This window comes from Thermobia domestica, chromosome 7 (genome assembly GCF_964235325.1).
Source record: "Thermobia domestica chromosome 7, izTheDome1.hap1.1, whole genome shotgun sequence".
NCBI lineage: Eukaryota > Metazoa > Arthropoda > Insecta > Zygentoma > Lepismatidae > Thermobia > Thermobia domestica.
The window spans coordinates 87,294,439-87,319,835 of NC_137460.1; the positions used below are offsets into that span (position 1 = coordinate 87,294,439).

General features: G+C 37.2%; 1 protein-coding gene and 1 non-coding gene across 2 annotated transcripts; both read left to right on the forward strand.

Annotated features, from left to right (window-relative positions):
- Nucleotides 1-5,538: 5,538 nt before the first annotated feature.
- Nucleotides 5,539-23,882, forward strand: RpL40 (ribosomal protein L40). The gene is made up of 3 exons (XM_081764996.1): nucleotides 5,539-5,696; nucleotides 11,882-12,080; nucleotides 23,624-23,882. Exons 2-3 carry the CDS (start codon nucleotides 11,891-11,893, stop codon nucleotides 23,818-23,820), a joined length of 387 nt encoding a protein of 128 aa, XP_081621122.1. The 5' UTR covers nucleotides 5,539-5,696; nucleotides 11,882-11,890; the 3' UTR covers nucleotides 23,821-23,882.
- On the forward strand, nucleotides 11,651-11,789 carry LOC145691149 (small nucleolar RNA SNORA79). The gene has a single exon (XR_014132359.1). It is a non-coding gene; the product is annotated as a small nucleolar RNA SNORA79 (small nucleolar RNA).
- Nucleotides 23,883-25,397: the final 1,515 nt, after the last annotated feature.

Sequence of the window (25,397 nt, forward strand, 5' to 3'; positions counted from 1 at the left end):
CAGGTCCCAGATCAAGACGAAGTGTTTTTTTTTAATTTCGATACAGGGGGGTCTCAGGGGGGCGTTTACCGGAACCGGCTTGGGAAATAGAAAAATTGACCGAGAGTTACCAAATTTTAGTCACGAATACCTTGGTCCAGGCTCCAGACCAGAGTTAAACGTTTTTGTCGAAATTCGAATGAGGAGGGTCTCAGGGGGGCGTTTACCGGGACATGTAAAAGTAGTTGAAAATGACCGATATTTATTTATTTATTTATTTATTTAACAATCACCAGATACAGCTCAGAGGTCATTTTACACTGGATATCCAACAACATTAACAATGGAAAGGATTTGGGAAGGTATCGGCCAGGGCCTATTTAGTAGGTGCCATCCCGGCATTTGCCTGGTAGGACTAAGAGAAACCCTGGTAAACCTCAGTCAGGATGGTCGGCAGCGGGATACGAAGCCACAACCTCCCGAATACGAAGCCAACGCTCTACCACTTGAGCTATTAGTGTCGAATTCATATTTACGCGGTCGCAGAAATCAATGGTGAAACTCGGATTGCATTAACTTCCAAATTCACGCTATTCGGCTCCGGGCCGGGGGGTCACCAGAGGGGGGTGAGATACCAAGACATATAAAAGTAATCCAAAATGACGGATATTAGTGTCAAATCCATAGTTTTCGCGGTCGCTGAAATCAATGGTGACACTTCCATTAGCGATGACTTGCAAATTTAGTTACAATTGTATGCGGGCCGGGAGTCAGCGGGGGTTGCATACCGAGACATGTAAAAAATAGCCTAAAATGACCGATATTAGTATCAAATCCATAGTTTTCGCCGTCGCTGAAATCCATGGTGATACTCCCACAGGTGTTTACTTCTAAATACAGCCCCTGTGCGAAACATGTGTATGTTCAACTAGTTTTACAATATATGCGTTTCTTTCTCTGTTGAATCAAATGCTAACAGAACTTTCTTTCAACATAAATTTTTGTTTTTATTATTCCGTCAACTATTGTCGGTTTCAAATGACAGGTTAAAGGAGCAATAGAAAATTGTCCTTGAAACAGCATGTTTGATACTGCAAGGATGCGATGACGAAAAAGTATGATTTAAAATGTTCACGCTGTTACACAACGGCACTATGATTTCGAAAGCTTGAAATATCCCTGACTAGTAGCGGAAATTCTGAGAATTAAAAAACTTTTCTTGAAATTTCAAATTCCCTGACTCTTCCAGAATATCTCGCTTACCTCGCCATCATATTGCAAGTAATACAAATCTCCTCATAAGAAAGAGTAAGCAAAAGCTTCCTGTAGTTTTCTTTTTAATTTTTAACGCTGATCCTTCTTTTTGTCATTTCATTTTGTTTTATCCTTCCTTAATTTTTTTCATTTCTGGTCTCGAAGGGGGGGGGGTCCGGACCCCCCGGACCCCCCCCTTGGCTACGTGCCTGCAACGAGGCACATTCAAACTACAACGAAGAGATATTCAAAGTAATAACAACATTCCCAACCATATTGACTTTGCATGTGAGAGAGCCATGGTTCGATTCCCGGTGCGGATTCTGCTACCTACCTATCCAATATAAGTTTGTTCTTACATAGTAAATTTTATACCATTTATAAGTGAAAAGTCCACAGTGCAAGTATAAAAAAGGATTAGAGTACGGTTTTCCACGTAAGAAAAACTTGGTTCGAGTCTCGGCAGTGTCATGCGTCCCTATCCAGTATAACTTCCTTCTTAACATATACTTTATAAATACCAGTTATAGTCTTACACAATTCATAGCTACATATAAGTAACAACGCCTGCTAAGCAAAAAGTTTTTCGTACGGTTTTCCACGTGGAAGAGCCCTGGTTCAATTCCCGTCACGAATTCTGCTAACTTCCTGTTCAATATAATTTATATATACCTGTTATGTCTTACACAATTCATAGCTATATATAAGTAGAAACTCGGCACTGCAAGCAAAAGGTTTAGCGTATGGTTCTCCACGTGGGAGAATCCTAGTTCGAGTCCCGATGCAATGAACAATGTTAATTCCCTCTACCCTCCATATTACATTATACTATTTCTTAGTCAAGTTATATTCCATAAAAGTACTTCGAGTCATATGATATTCATTGCTGGAAAATCCGCAATCAAATTCCGATTAAAACAAACACTTTTTCCCCTTATACTCCAGACAATTACAATATGTTTTACATATATTTCATTTTCCAATGTCTCTTCCCATATAAAAATGAACAAGTATAAAACAAAAATACTACAAAGTTAGTACTTACCAATCTTCCAGTCTCTCCTTGTAGTAAAATATCTTCTTCGCAAACTTAACACTTGCTCTTCATACGATCTTCTTCGTAAGTGTACACATCATGCAAATGAATCTTTATTTATATAGGTCTAATAACCTTGAATCTTTCCAGAAACTTCGAGAGTATTCTTTCCCCTATTCCAACGATAATAACCTTGAAAAAAATCTGGAACCTTCTAGCATTTTATTTCACCCATTCCTACGACCAACATCCGCTGCCGCGTTACATATCATGCATTAAATGAAACAATAATATATTACATTGTTATACGTGTGTGATCTGCATATTTTATTTCCTAAAGGTTTTTTCTATATTCTGCTTGTCACATTAACATTTCTAACAGCGGAAAACGTATTATACGAGACGTGTAATTTACAATATCATTAATATGTGTAAAAAGGTGTATCAATTATTCAAACTGTCTACCGCCCGTGCATTAGAAACTGCTACGATGTCAAAAATCTCCTCACAAATGAGTATTATATAACTATCTACTCAGCTTCTTGACACCTGTACTGCGACACGGAGACAAACTGGCGGCGGCTTAATTATGGTCTGGGGAACATTCACGTGAGCATTCATGTGTCTAGTGGAGCTCGAGGAAGGCACCATGACGAGTGAAGCGTATCGCAAACTGCTTGCAGACTACGTACACCCCTTCATGACGAAAAAGTTTCCCAACGGTAGTGACATTTTTCGACAAGATAATGCACCATGTCACAAGGCCACGAGTGTGATGAAGTGGTTCGAGGAACAGGGGGACGAGTTCCAAGTGATGTCTGGCCCCTCAACTCGCCTGATCTGACCCAATAAAACACATCTGGCATGTAGTTGAACGTGACGTCAGAGCGCATCACCCCCTCTCTGGAATTTATGGAAATTAGGTGTCCTGTGTGTGCACATGTGATGCCAACTCTCTCCAGCGACCTACCAAGGATAATTACGTTCATGCCAAGACGCGTCGCTGTTGTTATCCGTGCCATAGGTGGACATACTGACAATTAGGTAGGTAGTTATAATGTTCTGGCTGATGTATGCGTATATTTTAACTCGTGTAATTTGTCTCGACTCGAATTTCGAGACGTCTCAGCTCGAATTTGAGTCGAGTCGAGACAGGCTTAAATCTCGACTCGTGCGCATCCCTAATATAAACTCTTTAATAAAAGTAAATGTACAGTACATTCGCCTCTTTAATTATTTAAAAATCGAGCTCGTTGGTGGTTAAGCGGTTAGCGTACGCACCTTTGTAAGGGAAGAGCGGGGTTTGATTCCCGGCGGGAGCTCATATGGTTCAGATTCCACGTTAATCAGTATTTCCCGTCTCATATAGCCTAAGGAACGTTAAACTTAAAGTCAACTCAACTCAATTTTATAAAAAGAAATCTTTTTAAGGAGAGGAAGGAGCATTAGGTCATATATATGCTATGATGCCTGCTGTTCAGGCCCGTAGACAGCTCGAAAATGTAGGGGGGCCCGGTGGAAGTTAGGGGGGGCCCGATCCAAAAATATTAGTTCATCCCATATTATAGTTCATTTGCTAGCCTACCGTGTAAATTTTAGAGGGGGCCAGTAAAAATTTAGGGGGGGCCCGGCCCCCCTAGACCCCCCTGGATACGGGCCTGCTGCTGTTTGTAATCGTGTTACGGGAAAACGACTCATCAGTTTTAAATGAATTTTGGAACATCTACAATACTTACCTCAAGTTGACCTTTTATATTGTCAGTTTCATTAAACGAAGTATTCTAAGGGGGTTGGAGAATTGACGTTGACCTCTACAATTTTAAAAGGAGGGAATATTCAGGTATATTTCGTCGGCAGATGTCCAAGCAAACTTTTTCAAATTGCATGTATACCTTGGGAAACCAGGCCTTTTCCCTCCTTCCCCATTCTCCGAGGATCGCCACCCGTAGTAGGAGATTGAAAATTGAAGCGAAATTGAATATTGAATTCAATTGTTTAAGATTATCAATTCAAGACAAAAATAACGTTAATGTTGACATCTTTTTCATCAAATACTCTTGAATGGTATTGTACTAGAGTCTTGTTCAAGCTTTCTTTGACTGTGTAGAAAAAGCATTATAAAGCTTCGGCCTACACCATTTCGGTCCTATGCTGTTTCGATCGTATGACGGTTTTCTTTTTTTGTATCTTCATGAAAATGATTGATACTTATTATTCCGTGATTATAAGACAATGTTCTTTTTATTCAGGGCCGAACTGGCTCGGATGGCTAGGCGGCGATCGCCAACCAGACTGGAGAAATCAAAACTGGGCCAAATGAAAATTTTAATAAAGAGAAGAGGGTCAGGAGGAAGAGTAAAAATCTGGCAAACGTATGCGACAACTAATATTCTTTCAAACAGTCACGGGGGCAATCTGCATTTATCAAGCTGGTTGAGCGATCGTTGGTTAGGAGGGGGGATTGAGAATTTGAGCCCAACACAATATGTCAACCTTTGGGGCCAACTAGTTAGCAGTCCAGACCTACTTTTATTATTTCGATCTGTGCAGATGACTGTTTTCGGTCGTACGCATGTAACGATCCATTGATACCTGTAGTGTTATCAACCCGTTAGAAAAACACCATTTTGTGGAATTTTGACATTAGGTTTTCAAGTAGAGATAAAGGGGATTTTCATCAAAATTAGCACCATATATAAGATTTTTCACATATTTATTTCATCAACGCTAATAAAATTCTCTATGAGTGATAGGTAGACCAATGAAGCTTCAATAAACGTAAAATCAGTGCCAATTATAATTATTAGAAAGTGCAAGTTAGTGTGTGAAAATGACTTGTTTAGCAACTTGTGAATCTAAAAATACTACTTACAAGGAATGATAGTTGTTCTCTGAAATTTAAAAAGTAATCATAAACGGAAGAAAGTAAATTACCAAAAACAAAGTATCCAATTTCTAAAATGTTCCGCACAAAATTAACTGGAGAATGAAGCTTGTATAGTTTCTTAACATTCAGTACATTATTATAGCACAAAAGCGTGATGGAAATACTAAAATCTGACAACAAAATTTGTTTGTTTTTACCATCAACAATTTCAATTTACTCATTTATTAAGGATTTAGAAATTCAGAATTTACGAAAGAGTCACTCATATATTGAATAAAGTTAGTGATCTACAGTAGTTTCAATTTTCATATTTTATATATTTGAAAATTTTAAATTTTGTTATTAGAGTAGCGCGTGGAAAATTAAGAGCAAAATGGTGATTTCTGTGATTTCAGATGGGATTTTATGTTTTCGCACGTTGGCAGCACTGATCGCATGCAATCCTCCATTTGTCGCCATTGCGTATGGTGGTGGAGTATGTTAAGTGCTTGAGATAATTTGATATTGCGAAATTTTTAGGATTAATTTTCAAAGAAAAAGGTAAGTTGTTATCGAGCTAATCGTATTAGTTTTATACTATTAAGTCAAGAGAAGTTTATAATTTGTTTGATATTACGAACTGGAAAATTCAGTTTAATAATTAAGCATAAATGATTAACGACAACGTGGTCAAGAGAGTTTATTTTTTCCTTTCAAGTACGTTAATAATTGTTTCAGTTAGAATGCATGTAAAAGTTAGAGGAAGGTAGATACGGACAGTGCTTTAGATATTAAACATCCATGCCACAATAGTTAAGTCGAGGAAGCCATGTGCTTGCCCTGTAAAACCTTACATAGCCCATAGAAAAGGTAATGCGGTACTCGTATAGTGGGAGCACCACATTTTGGAAATCTTCAAGGTAAAATTCAGTACTTTGCATGTAAGAGCACACTTATAATAAACAAATTTCAGCAGGTGACAGAATTAAATACAAAGTAATACAGCTGTATTTTAGGTTTAAAAATGTAGGGTTACTATATAGGGTGAAATGCTTTACGACGGATAAAATAAGCGACAATCCTGATGGCAGAACTTTCTTTGTCTTTCTGCAATGAGCTTTTTTAAGTCAAAAAAAATTCTGCAGGAATTCAGCAATTTTCTGCAGAAGAACCACTTGTGATTGTTAAAAATGCGCTTTATGCGACGTAGAAAACAGTTCAAACTATATTTATGCGAGTCGTCCATGCATTTAACACATCTGCACACAGCAGGCATGTTTTTATGCTTTTCCGTTGGCTATTTTTTTCATCTGAAAATTTTTCTGCATACGCGCGGCAAATTTTCTGCGATCACGTCGCAGGTCGCGGCATGTTCTGCTATGGGGGGACAATGTTTAGCATATGGGATTCAGGTATTTTTTCTAAAAAGAAAGTTACAATATTCGTAGTTTCTGCTCACATTAGGTTACTTTAGGTTAGGTTGCTTTGATAGATTATATTAGTGTAAGGGTCCTTCATAACTTTAGAGAAAATATGATTTTTCTTATTTTTATTGATATTAGGTTAGTTCAGTTTAGATTTGGTTAGGTTATGTTAGGTCTTAGTACTTGCGTCTTCCATTTCTCCCATAAATTTGAATTTTTTTACGTACTTCTGGACCCCGTTTGCTAAACATTTACCAAAATAAGTAAGTATATAAGAAAAGTGGGCATTACTCGAGCAGACAGCTCTACCAAATTTTCACAGATTTATTGCATTTTCCGATTTCTTCTTGCAGAGCATGCACTAAATGAAGAGCTAATGCATAAACCACGAACCAACTTGTGCTAGGTGTCCACTAAAAGCGCGAATGCTATCTAACGAAGTCGGTGCAGGAGTGCAGCATGGGGCCCCGAGCGAAGGAGGGGGTGCGTCCGTAGGAAGTAGGACAGTGGAGAAATACATAAAATATTCGCAATAATTTTCACCTTCAGAAGCACTTAAATAGTGGTAGTAACTCTTACTTTCAAAATGGCTTCACTAGTTTCCTGGGTATAAATGCCCCGCTGCGAGGAGAAATTTGTGTTTTGAATTTTTACTTTTTTCTGTTGAAGAAATTTTTCAGAATCTGCAACAGTGAAATTACGGTATTGGAATGGCTATACTAATATTAAGGTGAGTGGGGGTATAAGAAAGGTGGCTGTATAACATAATTTCCAATGGCGGAGTATATCTAGTTTAGAAGTATAGATTTAAAAGAATGGAACCATTACAAGTGCTTTAACTTACGTTATTTCGTGCGGCTTCAAGTGCTGTACTAGTCTAGTTAATGCATTTGCCCTCAGTCGCTGACACGCGTGTTTCCGACAGGCGTATCACTGCTGCGCTCCCACCCTGACTCGATTAGAGAAATGTATTCCTCTGAGGCCTGCCAGGGGCCGCGGTGGCTCAGTAGTAGATCGTTCACCTCTGGTGCTTGGGGTCCCGGGTTCGATACCAGCCCCCACCAAGTGAACTTTGTGGTGGAGGAACACCGTGTGCGTGGGTTTCCTCGAGGTTCTTCCATTTCCTCCCACTTTCTTCATTCCACCATTTTATTCATTAGTCCATCATCACTGTCTCCTTTAGCTTGACCTGCATAACCGTGGAACGTAAAACTCAATTTTTTTTCTTTTTCCTAAGGCCTGCCAGCCAACAGTAACTGATAAACAGAAGTAACTGGTCAAAAATTTTGAAGTATACCCTTGCTGGCTGGGGACATATTTCAGGTAGGTGTTGCATTACTGAATGCAAATTGATTTAGCAGCATTAAGTATAAATCAAACCAACTTGTGCTGTGTGGCCATTAAAAAGAACAAATGGTATCTATGATAAGTCGGTACCGTGGCAACGGACGCATAAGTAAGAAGCAGGTACATCAACGATGGTGGGTATACGTGTAAACGAGGAAATTTGAGAATTCTACTGTTTGCCCTCTTGTGTTAATTTTTGCCTCAATTTCGCTATACATCTTTTCAAGGCTACGTATCGTACTGGCATTTATTATTGCGCAATCTACGAATGCACTTTCTAACAGTAATTGTATCAGTCAATAACTGTTTCTGAAGACAGTTTGTGTACAAGAAAATCTTGTCACGTTAAGACAGTACCATAGTATAATATACAGCCATTTTTCCACTGGCAGGCGTGCACACTCGAAGACCGCTCCCTTTTCTTGCCGTTTTTTTCAATAACATTTCACACTGTTGACCCTTACGTTACATACTTTATTGTTCGTTGTCTCAACGTCTTTCCTACACTTTTGTTACTTTGTCCTTACACCGTTAATCCATGTCTTTCGCGCAGTTCTGGCCGATTTCCCTCGTTTCACGTATTAAACTTCACAAAACTAAACACTTAAATCACAGCCCGCACAAAAATTCGGCATTTTCTGTATGTATTCCTTCATAATGGGATAACATTCCACTGTTAACGTCCGCCATAGCAAAATAGATTCGTCTTCACTCTCCCTAATTTCTACCCTTTTCTTATCACATTCTATATCAACGTTACTAACCAGTTCCCGGTAAATTTTGCAAATTTCTAATCATGATGGGAACGGAACTTAACCACGGTTATATAGCGTTCTTGCATGTGGTGGCTAACTAGCACTTTTTTGTTGTTGTTGTTGCGCGGTCGTTTTTATATATTTATATATGCGCGCGGTCAGGATGCATATTTTTAGTCGTAAACTAAAATACTCGTAGAGTGAATTTGCATCGATAAGTACAATTCTGACCCTAAAAAACAATTTACGGGTGTATTTCGTGATGAAATAATTGCTTATAGTAGGATAGCATTTCCAGTGAATACCAGTGTCCACCCATATTATAAGCTGTACGAATTATTTAGAATGTGCCGAGCTATAGTATTCCGCTGAGTCGTGAAGCTTGACCGCGAGGGTGTGTTCCGGTCGTCAACCTCCACCCATCTCATTTTGTCGGTGTCGTCTCTTGCGCTACACGAAAAGCATCTCCGGAGAGTACAGTGTTGTTGAATTGGCGCCAAGTTCCGTTTTTTAAAATTGTTTTTTCTTTTTTGTTACCGTTTTAGAATAATTGTTACTGTGGCTATTGTTGTGCAGTGTTATTATTTATGATTTTTAAATTTTTTTTAAATACTCTTTTACACTCTTCAAAATTTGGCAACATTGTTGGCGAATTTCAGGTGTTTGACCTTTCCCCAAGTGTGCGCTCGGTAAGCGGCTCCACGAATTGTACCGAAGTTTTCCGATGTATCAGAGCTCAAGCTATGATTGGTTTAGAGCCCAAGCTTCAAGACTCGGCGCGAATACTCTGATATCAGTCTAGGACATCTTAGATTATAACTTAAAGCAAAATAAAAAAAAAAATAAATAAATAAATAAAAGGTTTATTGTATGGATGCAGATATTTGTAATTTTTACAGAACATATTTGTAAAAGTGTGACTTATCTTCCTCAGATAGCGTCCCAGGACTAGACCCACCTGTACTTTTTTCGACATTGTATTAGTATTCATTTATTTTAATATGCCTTATTCTAGGATCACTCCTCTTTCATTCCCGTCGTTCACTCTTAACTGGTATTCACGAATGTTTAATTTCATGCTTTTTTTGCTCTTTATTAGATATTATCTGTATTGTATTACTGTGCAAAGTTAGTACCTGTGAACTGTTAGTGTTGCAAAATTCTGTACCAAAGTTTAATTCACAGAGTATTAAGGAGCGAGCGTTAGCAAGTGAAGGTGGGTTGGAGTCCCGCAGGGCACGTTGTTTTCTTTATTACAGCTAAATGGGAAGGAGGATCTGTGTTCTAGAACCTTGCCCTTTTCTGTACTGTGTTGTAGCGTAAAGTTATATTATACTAGGGGGCCGCGGTGGCTCAGTGGTATAGCGTTCACTTCTCTAGTGCGTGGGTTCCCTCCCGTTTCCTCCCACTTTCTTCATTCATTTCTCCTCGTCGCCTTCTCCCAAAACTTACATGTCGGATACTTATATTCATGAAATAGGAGCTTTTCTTGCAGGAAATCCGCTTTTATTGCCTTAGAAAATTTCTTAAAAGGAGGAGTTGCATTAATGGGTGGGTATTGACTAGGAGCGCTGGGTATAATACACGAAATGACTTGTTGTACAGCGGGGGACACTTCTAAATGGTACACCTTAGCCGTAAATCTCCATATAGCTGTACCATTTAGAAGTGTCCCCCGCTGTAGGTGGCTATTAAAATAGACATGAGATAATAATTTTGAACATGTGTACATGGACATAAAATACAAGTGCTGCTTTGTAAGACTTTTCTCGTTTCCTTCTGTGCTGTTATATTTGAGGAATAGCCTGTGACCTGAGGTAAGGTTGTATTTTTTTTATACAAGTAATTATAATTTAAGGCTGAAAATGTGGGGTTAAGTATCAAGTTCGAATTTTATTATTGTGGCACCTAGTTTCCAGAACTGGCGCCTAGGGCAGAAAATTTTTTTGACTCCTGGCTAAATGTAATTAAATGAAATTGGGACTAGTTGATCGCCAGGAAGCTGCATACATTACAGTGAGCGTTCTCCACCTGACTACATTCTTACTTTGTAAGGTAACTCGTATGTTCTTAAGAAGTTTTTACATTGTAGGAATTATGCAAGGTCCAATTATACAGGGTGTTACAAACATGTGTCAATATTTTGGGAACAGATCCTCACGAGACCTCATAAGAACTTGTGTTCAGCAGTGGATAGTTTCGGAGTTACAGGGTGCCGAAAACGTGAAACAAGTGAACTTTAAAGATTCATAGCTCCACTGTGGGACCTATCGTAGTCGGTTCAAGACATCACTGAGGAACTGGAATGTGAACTTTCCAAATGTCCATATTTAAGAGTGCTTCGATACTTTCACATCAATTTTTAGAGAGGTAACTGGAGAGTGATCAAGTACTCCCAAACATTCTCTTTAAAATGTGCAAGTATATGCGGTTCTGAAAACTGGATATTTGGATAGTTCAGTACTAGTTCCTCAGTGATGTTGATCCGACTACGATCGGTCCGATAGTAATGGAACTATGGATCTTTAATACTTTTACGTTTTCGGCACCGTATAACTACGAAACTGTGCACTTCTGACCACAGGTCTATATGAACTTTTTTATTTATTTATTTATTTATTTTGATGTGAGGAATCTATTTCCAAAATATTGTTTCCAATTCCCGCGAATTTTTGCAAGGCGGGAGCTCATGTGGTTCGGATTCCACGTTAATCAATAGGTCCACGTCTCATATAGCCTCGCTGCTGAACGGGACGTTAAATCCAAAATCAACTCAATTCAAATTTTTGCAACATTGCTTTTCATTGCTGCAATGTTGCTTTGTATTCAGTAGTGTCCTCTCACATCTGATGTTCATTTAATAATGCATCAAAATATAATTAATATGGCTCATTTATTTTATATTTGTTCACTTTTTAAAGTATTTCTTTGGTTTTGTAGCATGGGATTTAAATGTTCAAGTGCTTCTGTGTTATAATGTGTAGTATTTTGATGGGGTGTTTCCTCGTACTTACTAATCTGAAGGAAGTACGATTTTACCCTATCATAGATTAACAATGGATTGCTTCACCCAGAATTGCGGGTGTATATACCAATAGCTCTGTCTGGCTTTGCGGATCCGTACATTATTCTCATATGAATTCTTATGATTAATGCACTGAATAAATTTAGTATGATCTTACGCTAATTTTGTGGTCAATAATGTTATGTATATTTTCAGGCGCTAAATATGCAGATATTCGTCAAGACCCTAACGGGGAAGACGATCACCCTAGAGGTTGAGCCGTCAGATACTATAGAAAATGTAAAGGCTAAAATCCAAGATAAAGAGGGAATTCCTCCTGATCAACAGAGGCTGATCTTCGCAGGAAAGCAGTTAGAAGATGGTCGTACACTCTCGGATTACAATATCCAGAAAGGTGAGAATGAATGGAGGGTGTTCTCTTAATTCGGGTGTAATTTTAAGAACTATATATATATATATATATATATATATATATATAGTGAAACCTCTATAAAGCGGACACCTCCCATAACGGACATATTTTGTAATCCCCAAACACTGTAATAGGAAAATACATATTGGCAAACCTCTCTAAAGTGGACACTCTCTAGTACAGACACGGACAGTCTTTCCTGTCTTTTGCAGGTATTATTTACTTCCTATTACGGACGCTTTCTCTAAAAACAAGTTGAAAAGTACAGTAAAAATACACTTTTAGTAATTCATACTATGTCACTAAGGAAGAACATGAGGGTGTGAAAACCTTTTGCCTCCTCAACTGTCTGTTCAGCAACTCTGAGGATGGGTCTCTGTTTCACAAAACCCTTATGTCCTTTGCTTGCATTCCACTCCCACCCAATCTGTTTCAGAAACAAAAGTGATTGACAGTTGCCCACTGTTTGCGATGACACATAATTCTACTGTCCCGCTGGAATCTCTAACCAAACATAAGACAAGTTTGGTATTTTTGACAACGGGTACGCATATTGTTTTTTAAAAAAGTCATTACTGGACTGCAATTAATCAGAAATTAAAGCAACACACAGAAAACGTAGTAAGTAGCGATAAGTGTAAAGTGCAGAGTACTATAACATCTTATTCCCATATTGTGCCTAGAACATAGGGAATTGTGTGACGCAAGATAATGCAGGTACAGTAACATTTTGGTAATATTCATAAATACGTGATTCATGCAAAAATATTTTTCTAATTGCATATTACCTTGTTTATTAATTTATTTAAGAAAATATTGAAACCTCTGTAAGGCGGACACCTCTCTATAGCGGACAATTTTTGATTCCCCACGGCTGTCCGCTTTAGAGAGGTTTCACTGTATATATATTTGGTCTAGGAATTAATTCGTGCGGTTGGTACGCACACATTGAAGCTGTAGTACAAACAAAAAATACATAAATACCTTAAGAAAAATATTGTCCATCGCTAGCCACCACTTTCGCCCATCTGTCAGGCGATGTACGGATTCCGTGGCGAAAGAAGTCCTCATCCTTGGAAGCGATCCAGTCAGAGACCCATGTTTCGATATCTTCTGAAGAAGTAAACCGCTGTCCAATCAAATCGTTGTTCATGCAATCGAACAAGTAGTAGTCCGAAGGAGCAACGTCTGGTGAATACGGCGGGTGGGGTAAAACTTCCCATCCGACATTTTCTAAATAGGTTTTGACCGGTTTTGCGACATGTGGGCGAGCGTTATCATGTTGAACAATAAGTTTATCATGTCTGTTTTCCCATTCTGGTCGTGTTCTGGCCAGAGCTTGCTTCAAACGCATTAATTGTCGTCGATAACGTTCTCCATTCATAGTTTCACCCGGTTGCAGCAGCTCATAGTACACCACACCTTTCATATCCCACCATATGCACAGCATAACCTTTGCACAGTGAATATCTCGTTTTGGTTGTGATGGACCTGGTTCACCTGGTTTCACCCAGGCCTTTTTTCGTTTAGGGTTCTCGTAATGGATCCACTTCTCATCACCCGTAATAATTCGATGCAGAAACCCCTTTCTGCTCTGTCGTTGAAGCAGCAATTCGCAAATGGTTTTTCGTCTTTCAACGTCTCTGTCTTTCAATTCATGTGGAACCCAATGTGACATCTTTTGAATCATTCCCATGGCTTTCAAGCGTTTGGAGACTGTTGTTTGATCAACGCCTAATGCTGCTGCAAGTTGTTCCTGCGTTTGACACGAATCCTGCTCGAGCAATGCTGTCAATTCTTCGTCTTGAAATGTTTATGGCTGTCCAGCTCGCTCTTGGTCTGCCAAGCCGAAATCACCACTTCTAAACCGTGCAAACCAATTCTGACACGTTCGCTCAGCTAGAGCATGGTCACCATACACTTCCACCAAAATACGATGACTTTCAGTCGCACTTTTCTGCATGTTAAAGTAATGCAGCAGGACACCCCGCAAAAACACTTTATCAGGCACAAATTGCGCCATGTTCACTTAACTACAAACTGGTGTTGTTGACGCTTTAATCCACTGCCCTATACTACGAACGATACGCGATGACAGGGGTTTGCAACACATGTGTGGATACACGGAACTGTGGGACGCTCCGTTCGTTGCGCCATCTCTTGTCCACCCGCACGAATTAATTCCTAGACCAAATATATATATATATATATATATATATATATATATATATATAGATATATATATAGATATATATAGATATATTTTAATGGACTGATGTTAGGCATTTTAAATTGGATGTGACCAGCGTTGGGGGGGCTTGAGCTCCTTTGCGACCACTTTTAGTCTCTGTCTTAGTGTTCTGGCAACAGATGTATGAGACGTCTGTAATGTGTATAAAAGTTAGTTTAGGAACATGAAGTTATTGTTACATATATTCTGAAAATAGCTATCGTCTCATTGTGAAGAAAATTATAATACATCAAGTAAGCCACATTTAACTAGCTTTTCGTGTTCTAATATGTAAGTCAAATATTCAGGAAATGCTGCCTGATTAATATTGGAAATATCGCCTAGTACTGAAAATGTGGTTTGTTTTGAAGTATACTTTATAGGTGCAGTAAAACCTGTCTTTAGCGGAATGGAACAGGACGGGCAAAAATTTTTGTTAAAGATAGGTTTCCAGTTAACGAAGGTAGACCTATGCAAAAGAAAAAAAATGCATGCATGTAATGGATATACTGAGATAAAATATGATGATGTACGGACCTTAGTCAATTTACGGGATTTATTTTTGCTACGAAATAATACATGGAAAACTTAAAATGAACAGAAAAATTACTTTACGCGCATTAATTTAATTTTTCCAATAGTCAAGGAAGGTTCTATGTACACACCACTGTTTGTCTGGTCACCTTTCCACAGAGACTTTATCCTGAGAAACCATACTAAGTATATCAGTGTCATTTCGAAGTAAGGCAAATGTTGCGGTCCCTTTAAACTTTTGACAGAAACTTTGTCTTTATCCTACACTCTCCTTCCATCTCAATGTCTTGTTTTTCTTCTTCCTCCTCCTCCTTCAAACTTTCCATATAATTCTCAATTAAAGCATGTATATCTGGTGTGTCTGCGTCGGTTTTTACATCACTGTCTGTTTTACTAAAAATATATCTAACCTCTCATAGGATGTCTGAAAAGTTTCTAAATGCTGCACTCCGAAACTTGAAATTTTCCGTTAAGAAGCATATTTTGATTTTTGTGGTCCGCGTAATACAATTTCCGTTTAATGAAGGGAATTTAACACAAGTTTTTGTTTATTAAAGGGTCCGTTGAAGACAGGTTTTACTGTGTATTTGTGTGTGTATAGGTTGGACCATTTGTGTTGATAACTTCGAACTTTTAAACTAATAGACACACACAACTGCTGAAATTCCGTACTGTACAAATATCGACAAGGTGATACTGTTTGACATACTCTGTGGTACCATCAGGATAACATTGTTTCCAATTCATCATTTACGGCATCATCATGCATCATATTTTATCAAATAGCACTAGGTCGGGTTATTTCCGATTTTGAATCTACACGTAAAACGAAAACTTATGCAGTGTTGCAAACTAAGGTCGCTGCATTATCATAAACATCAAAAACCAAGCAAGTTTTGGAGGATTCTAAAACCGTAATAATACTCGTAAGACGAACAAAGTTATGTACCGGTACATCCAAGGTACCGTAGTGTCGAATACTATGGTCATCATATGACGTATTTCAGATAAGTAGAGAATTACAAGGAATTATTTTTTTTTATTTATTTATTTATTTTTTTTTTAAGAATCTTATTTCAAAAATTTGTTTAGATAATCATCTTATCTAATTACGTAGATAATTTTCACTAGATCCAAAGGTCATGATGTCGTTTACAAGAATTAATCTCGAACTATCCCGGAGATACGAAAAAATGTTCGATATATTGCTTACAATGGCGTATCTGTGGAGACATTTTTGAAGTAATTTGTTTACTTCGCTTCTATAACATTATATCAATACTTTTTGCTAGGTATAGTTACAACAAGTTCTCGAAATTACATATTTTTAAGCAGTGTTGCATTGTTTATCATAGCTTCAGAACGGTTTGAGATATCAAATTGCTGTAAACGGCACCATAGTCTTCACCTCTATTGAAAACAGTCTGATAACATACCTACTTAAAAGTTTTTAGAAATAGACTTGAACGAAGTCAAATTTTCAGTCTCTTTCAGCTCTTCCTATTCATTGGAAATCCGCTGTAACATGATCATAGTATTAGACACTGAAGTACTTTAGATGTGCTTTGCTTAGTCCGTCTCACTTGCACTACTGTACGAGGTGTAGCAATTAAATAACGAGACTGGTGTCATAGACGTGATGTTACAATTGACTCTTATCCCCTTCAATATACTTCCCTCCCCTGTCTATACACCGCTGCATACATGCCTTCCATTGTTCAAAGCAATGCTGTAGGTCATCAGATGTCACACTGTTCAACAACTCTGCCGTTTTTCGTTTCACCTTTTCCACAGACTGAAAGTGTGTTCCCTTCAATGCACTTTTCACTTTTGAAAATATATGTCACAGTGAGCTATGTCTGTGGAATACGGAGGATGGTCGAGCACAGGAATGCGCTTGGCTGCTAAAAACTGCTTCACAGAAAGGGCATTATGGGCAGGCGCATTGTCTTGGTGAAGGATCCATGCATCGTTCTTCCACAAATCCGGTCTCTTCTTCCTTATTCTTTTCCTCGGCTTAATTAGAACTTCTTTGTAGTAGGTCTGATTAACCGTTTAACCCTGAGGCACTCATTCCGTCATGATGATACCCCTGATATAAAAAAAAAACTGTGAGCATTGCCTTCACTTTTGACTTGCTCATTCGTGCTTTTTTCATTCTAGGCGATGTGGGAGTCCTCCAGTGCATGGATTAACGCTTAGTCTCGGGGTCATACTGGAAAATCCATGTTTCATCACATGTGATGTCACCTGTTAGCAAGTCTGGTTCTGCTTTGTGTCGATCCATGACGTAACAGCAAATGGTGTTTCGAATGTCTTTTTGTTCCTGAGAGGTTTTTCGGGCACAAACTTTTGTTACGCAAAATTTGTTTTTCTGTCTCCTTGTCTTTCTGCACAAGTTCATTAATTTTTTTATTTATTTTTTTATTTTTAACATTTCATCCGTTCTTGAACTCAAAGGGCAACCGGGTCGTTCATCGTCTTCAACCTCCTTCCTACCTTCTGAAAATCGTTTGTGCCATTCGAAAACTCGTGCACGTGACACAGCATTATCATCATACACCTCTTTTAACATTGCACAACATTGTGTCTGTGTTTTGTTTAATTTCATCAGAAATTTGATGTTAATGCGCTGTTCAACTTTACTGTTCACCATGATCCCGGCACTACTACAGAACACTGTCCTCTTAATGCAAGCCTGTAACACATCATTAGCTACCCTCCCCACGATCCTGCGCGACAGGAGATGGGCAGTCTCGTTATTTAATTGCCACACCTCGTAGAGGCGATCAAAATTCGAATGTTGGTAATAGTGTAGTTCCTTAGTTTTAAACACTGATATATTGTCACTTGAAAAATATGACAGGTTGGCAACGCTGTTACCCTGATAATATCAGAGTTTGTCGAACAATGTTCCTAAGCTGATATTTGGTTCAAAATGTATGTTTTTTTTTGTCTATTAGTTCGAAAGTTAAAAGGGCGTATTAAGATAGATAGTCCATCCTGCATATTGTTTGTTGTAGACAAGTATTGTGGCACTAGATTGATAAGTGGAGGAAATAGCCTATTTTTAACACACCAATTCCTTTAAAGGTGTGAATTCGATGATATACAAAGTGAAAAAGTTGCACGACTCGAACGGGAATAGAATCCTGGATCATCGGCCTAGCGTACCGATGCGTTAACCACTACACTACCCAATCTTGGCAGTTAGCATTGCTCATTACTATTAAATGGAAGCATGCTGCATAACTACTACCAAATCTTTTGGAAGTTTATCTTGCTATCTGTATTTTGCCTTTTTGTGTATATGTATTTATCTTGAAATGCGCTCTTAACTTTCAAGCTAATAAATAAATAAAAATTTCTGTAACATGGAGATTTCGATAGGGAGACATTCTGCAGTATTATCAGATTAACATCTTCCAAATCAAAAATAGCTTCAAATCGCACTAGTCAGATTATTACATATTTTAAATGTACACTTCTCCAAAATGTAATTGCGCACCTGAATTTTTTAAGTCTTAAAATTATGTTTAACAACGACGCACTCGAAATAAAGGGGAAATCATTTAAAAAAGAGAGAAAGAAAAAAAAAAGCCTTCCTAATATACCTTTTTGCTTACTTTTTGAAGTATTCAGCTCCTATTCCATTACTTAATACGATATTTGCTTCAGAGCAAAATAGTACCTTGGCAAACTCAGAAGACACATTCTTTTCAAAGAAAACGCACTCTTTAACACAAAGATATCATAAAAGACAAGGAGGATTTTAATAAGTTCCTTTCTTATCAATAAAACTGAAAGGTAGCCTTGCGTGTTTCTTTTTTTTGGGATTCAAAACTTTTGAACTTGGTTCGAATCCCATTGGATGCTTTTATTTATTTTAAAAAAATCTGCTTGTTTTTAATTTGTGATAGTTTGTAAAATGCATACCTGCTTTCGTCCATCAAGAAAAAATTCCTACTAGTGAGAAAATTTCAAATACACCCTGAATAGTCTTTCGCCCCTATTTGCTCCGGCGTGTCCTTTAAGACTAGAACACAAAGGGACGTTAACACGCACTTCGAGAACAAAACTATGTCCCGGCGTATGCATTATTGAGCCCATGTGAGATATAATTTGATGCTTTTCGCTTACACCAAGATATACAGGCAGCGTGTGATACCGTACCCCCAAACATTCAACATCTCTACGACCTCCAGGTCATTTTTTTGTATTTGTTCACATCTTTTTGCCTTTTTCAAGTTTTCGATATATTCTGGACACCAAAAACGATAATGTTAATTAGAAGGCCCGGTAATTCTGGATTCTGTTGTGCTTTGCAAATGAAGTTTTAATTTGAAATGTGTGAACTACTTGTATTCTTCGGTAGGTGAGGTGATGTCGGAAATCTTGTCCGTAGACTATAAAATTAGATAAAAATAGCTCAGAAATCACTTAACCCAGTACAGGAGATCTGTTTTATAGTTTCAAAGCACTAGAGTATATGAAGAGTTTGCGTATGCAATTAGGAACTAAAAGAAATGATAATTCAAGAATAAAAGGATACATTGGATATATTATTTCTCGACTCAGGGTTGCCCCAACATTTAAAAACTAATAATTGACATGATCTAAAAGAAAATCGGATTTTGCTTTGAATAAATACAACAGCATACATCTTTAAAACAAAATTAAATTCGGGCAAGAGTTGAAAGATAGTGATGTGGAAAATCCGGTGCCACGTTAAACGCCGGAGATATGGAATACTTCAAAATAGTAGAGCTGCGTATTTTACGTTTCTGACGGCTTTTTTAAGGCTAAAATAACTATTTCTCAGTCCTCCGTATTTTCTGAATGCATAAACTCAGTATTTCAAAATCTAACTTACTTACTTTTTCATGTGTTCGATTTTGTACATATTTGATTGAGATTCTTAAATGTGTATCTTCTGTCAAACATATTCAGAAGTTTGTAACTTGAAAAGTGTTTGGCGTAACTGTCCATAAAATATATTTAATTTTTAGTAATACGAACAGTTTGTAGGTACATCTGACTCATTCCTTTTTACGCCCTAAAAACCTACTCCTGTTTGCGAAACCACGTGATTAAACCATTGATTTTGCAAATCTATTCCTGAAGTTCATTACTTTTTCTAAGTAACTATGAGATAAGTATCTTTCGTCTATTAATATTTACCTGGTTTTAGTCCTTGTACCCGAGGACGAAGCTCGAGAGGTTCTGAGAAGTCGTAAAGTAAACGTAGAACGTGCTGAATTATTAATATTCTTGTGATTAAATTTCCATGTATGCTTGATAGAGACAGTTGACTGTCGAAAGTTAACCCCCCCCCCAAAGGGAATGACGTCATTTGGAGATTTCTCGACGTCTCTCTAGTATTATAATTTGAAGTTGATTTGGACAAGGTTCATTTAACAATTTTGAAATTTTATAGGAGGGATTTTTAGTTCTGATCTTTTTACAGATTTTGGTCTCTTGGATGTAGTGTGTGTGGATATAGGGTTATCCTTAGTTTGTCGTATTTTTTTAGAAACAATACATAACTTCCTTTTCTAAATCCTTCATTTCACTGAAGAGTGCTTGTAAATACACCCTGTTTCAAAACGAATATATATTTCGAATGCATATATTTATTAAACTTTGACATATGAATATAAAATTTTACACACACATTTACAAACCTCTCAAGTTCAAATTACAGGTGTTCAATGTGTCCTCCATCAGTGACACGAACAATATCACATCGGTACTCAAATTCCTCCCATACTCGGGCAAGCATGTGCTGCGTCACTGATGTTACGGCAGTAGGATCCGGTTCTTCAACTATTCCAGGTTCTGTGGGAGTGGTGGTACATAAACGTTGTCTTTAACAAACCCCACAGGAAGAAGTCACAGGGTGCAAATCGGGTGACCGTGAAGGCCAGCTGAGACATGCTAAGTCGCCAGCTCCTTGACCAATCCAACGGTTCGGTAGGGTTTCATTCTAATATTCACGCACTTGACTCCAGTGAGGGGTTGCCCCGTCTTGTTGAAAAATGAAGTTGTCTTTGTGCAGCTTCGGAAACAGCAGTTTTGTAACATAGCGAGATACTGCTCACTGTTAACCGTGTTTCCATTAAAGAAGAATGAACCGTAAAAAGATGATCGGGATATCGCACGAAACACATTGACTTTGGGTGAATCTCGTACATGTTCAATGACTGCATGTGGGTTCTGTAGGCCCCAAATTCGAACATTTTGTTTGTTTACCTGACCATTAACCCGGAAAGTCGCTTCATCACTGTAATCACGGATTTGCACTTCGCAAACTCGAGAACCCAAAATGATTTCTGCTGCGGAGTAGCCATTTTAAACATGACGGTTACCAAGCAAAACAGAAGACAACTGACATCTAGCGGCTATTAATATAAACAAGACCATGTATTCGTTTCTCCAATAGCCGACCGAGCCTCAGCGATCGATAGTTTGGACAAAATAATTCTTCGTAATACGTATATTCTTTTTGAAACATGGAGTACTAAAAACTTAAGGTGAAGTTTAAAGAACAGTTTTTAGTTTTAACGGTATTTTGAAATGAAAAATGGATAGAAGACATTAACTCTGTAGAAGTAATGAGAAAGCAATCATTAGGATGGTTGTCTGCATACCATTGTTGCATTTACAAAGTACTGTCGAAGTAATCAATATTTTCTTATTCCAAAGTGCAGGGTGGCGCAGGGAAACTGTAAAAATTAAGTTGGCGTTAAAAAAGGGATAAACACAGGAAAAATACATATAATGATGGAAATACATGTACAGAATATGCCATTGATTGATTGCATTAACCATGACACCTACGTGCCACTTTACTTTTTGAAAACTATCGAAAAGATATGTTCCATCTTGACATATGGGAGTCTGCAGAATGCTCGGTGTATCATGTCTCGAGAAACGCCAGTGATTTCTTTCTCAATTCAGCAATGCAAAATGTTTTGTACATTTTGCATTTGAGATGTTTTAACAGATTCGTCACAGAAAGAAATCCAAATATTAAGTTCAAGGGATCCATAATTATCACCTATACGTGAAATGGCCCGCCTTCCAGCAAATGCACGGTCCACACCACTTCAGCGCTCTGTCATTACTAAATGGCTAAAGCTCAGTGTTATCGCATCGTTTGCAAACAATGCCGGCGCTGCAGTGTTACTAATCTTGTTTCAAAAATTGTTTCCCTACGCTGTTCTGTAGTTTGTATTCCTTTCTTAAGGGATGGAGCAAGACGTTGTGTAATCTTGGTATAATCGGTTTGTGTGATACTGTTCTGTTGAAATTTTGAAGAAAGAAATAAAAGAAAAAACGAGTTAATCATTTATTCATTGTCTTAGAGTATTTGCTTCGATTTTGTGATGACATGTTTCCTGGTACTTGTCTCCATGCAAGTGCACATTTTGTGTCATCACAGATTAATAAGTGGATTGCTTCACCCAGAATTGCTGACTTTATAGCTCTGTTTGGTTTTGCGGATCCATACACTCTATTAATTTACACAGTTAATGAAAGTATGTGCAATTCTCTAATCACGTGTACATGTATTTATTCATTCTGTCAGCTGTTGGATTTAGTTTTTATACATCCAGGATTTTTTTTTTTTTTTTTTTTTTTTTTTGTATTACGTAAGTTACTTCTAGCATGTAATTCATTACCGTTAGTTAACTTGAGGGGAAAAATAAAAAAAACTAGATTAAGTTCGTATTTGTTCGAGGTTAAAGAAAAATTTCCGTTAGATTGTCCCAATAAATTTACCCAAGAATTCTTTCTAGTTTAAGTATTTTGTGCGTATAGAAAAGCGAGACTTTATTTCTAATTTTTTTTATTTGCATTGCCATTGGTTGTGTGAAATTATTATAAAAAGAGTATTTGATGTTCCTTCCATACTTAACCTGACATTGGTGAGTAGTATATGAGTCCGGAGTCGTCACACAATGTAGCTTCTCAGAAGTCAAGTAGCACAGAGGTGTCTCAATTTAGAGGAACAATGCATTCAGCATGGAGATTTATGATTTTACTAATACATTGATTGTATCTACTTTAGAAACAGAATATTTCATTAACAACCTACAAAGTGTTGTTTCTCTGAAAAATCCAGAAATGGTAGTTCACTTTCTTTTCTTTCTTTTTTTTTGGGGGGGAGGGGCTATATTCTCAAAAATAACTATGGCAGTTTTGTTGATATTTCATAATAAATGTACCATTAACAAACCTACAATATGGTATGTCATTTTTCGTCAAAATATTCACAAGGGGTAGTTTACTCTTGGGAGTGAGATTTTTTCGACCATTTTCTCAAAACAGGCAATTTAGTTCATATTTCATAAGTGTTCATAGGTATAATAACATGCTTCAAGAATGGATTTAATAGTTCTATACTCTAGGTATACTGTTTCCAATCACTGCTTGTTCCACAACTTTATGGCAAATCTTATATATCGTTTTCATTTCAAAGTAACACTTAAAAAAATATCCATCGTTGAAGCAATTTTTTATAACTTGCTCCTTTTTTTTTTTTTTTTTTTTTTTTTTTTTTTTTTGGAGTAGTGCTTATTATTTTCCTTTCGATCTTGTTTTAAGATAGAGGATAATTATTGGTGCCTCTGTATTAATTTATTTATTTTTACAAGTGTAATATTTGATGTATTAAAATGTTATTAATATAGCTCGTAATATTTTTGTATTTAGTATCTACAATATGATTGACAAATATCCAATTTCTTTTATTCAGAGTCCACTTTACACTTGGTGCTACGTCTAAGAGGTGGTGTTATCGAGCCAACTCTCCGTATTTTGGCCCAGAAATACAACTGCGACAAGATGATTTGCCGAAAGTGTTACGCTAGGCTACACCCTCGTGCTACAAATTGTCGTAAGAAGAAATGTGGACACACCAACAACATCCGACCAAAGAAGAAGCTCAAATAGATCTTTAAGCCATGCATATGTTTCTTGGTTTGTTAATAACTGAATAAAATATCGGAATATAATTGAGGGGTTTTCATTCGACAAATTCTCAAATTTCCTTGAAATTTGTCACAACCTTTCTGGTTCATGGTATTCAAGAAGGAACGTTGTGTATTTGTCTATTCAGTTTGATACGTAAATCAGTAGATGTGGAAATGGCTTCAGGGTCTGATTTAAAATACTCGCAAATGATTTTTTTTAATATGTATGTGCAATTATACTGTGTATGTTTGATACTCGGAACAGTACTACTACACAAAAGTTGATTTTTTTTTTTTTTCTTAAACTATTAACTGAACTTTCCTGCATCATCGATTCATTATTAAATGTCAAGAGAGACAGAAGATTAACTATTTTCCAGATATTAAAATTATCTTAAGTTAACGCTCAATTGAAGCCCATCCAGTTAAAAACAAATCTCGTACTACTAAATATATATAACTTTTCCGTGTATACGAAATAGTAAACGAGAAGTTGCACTTGAATCAGTAGCATTGAAACTTCTCTTGGTATATCTGTGCAGCATATACGATCCCACGGGGTATTGGTGTAAGTTAAGGTATAATATATCGAAAATTAAAAAATGGTGTAAGTTATGTCTCCGCTTTGAACAGTCGCGAGAAAATACTTTGACAGTTCTGAAGCAGTTTTGATGCATTGATATTGAGATGTGAGGATTTTAAAAGTAAAAGTCAGTAGCCCAGTCATTTGCAGCGAACCAGCGAATGACGTAGAAGTAAGTTTTTGCGATTCAAGAAGACAGTGAATTAAATCTAGCGAGCAAAGGACGCGAGAGGAATGGAATGAAACAGAAATTGCTAGTGTGGAAGTAATCATGGATCTTACTTCTTGTTAGATTACATGGTTGCGCAACAAAGATGCTTTTTAAATAGTAAAGTAGTGTTCAGAGAAGGTAGTATCTTCCCTCCTCAACACAACACAATATTATTACACCTTTCAAAAGTTTGTGTGAAGATAGAAAGAGAATGGTTTATTCTAAGATCAATAAATACAATATGATACCTTGTTTGTCCTCGAATTTTTTCTAATCGCAATCCAAACTCTGCATTCACTTTTCGTGGCATAAATCCATATTACTGTTTCCCAATTTCCACTTGAATCTTCCGTCAAATATTCTTCTTTCTATAATCGCAATTCGATGTCTTTTTTGTAACCAAAAAAGATACATGCAGAATACTCTTTTCTTCAGTTCCTCACCGTTTGTTGGTGCTCAGGAAACTAACAACGGCTACGTGCTGATTACGCATTCCCCTACTTAAAATGTATACAAAAAATGTTCACTACCGCAAATTAGCATTTTCTTTCATTTTACAATTACCTATAAGTAGCACAGATAAATTTTAGGATGTTAATGAACAAATAATGTGACAGCTTTGTTTTATTAACGTGATGGCCGTCATAAGTGATTTTTAAAGATTTTAAGAAATCAAAAGGATTTTTTTAAAGTTAACATGATTATGTTTTGAGACGGAGAGACTGTGATGATGATGGAATGGAGGAAATTGGAGAAAACCTAT

Coding starts and splice junctions, on each gene's coding strand:
- RpL40 (XM_081764996.1), top strand. CDS start 11,891: ATGCAGATATTCGTCAAGACCCTAACGGGGAAGACGATCACCCTAGAG. Junction 12,081..23,623: donor GGATTACAATATCCAGAAAG/GTGAGAATGAAT, acceptor TCTTTTATTCAG/AGTCCACTTTACACTTGGTG.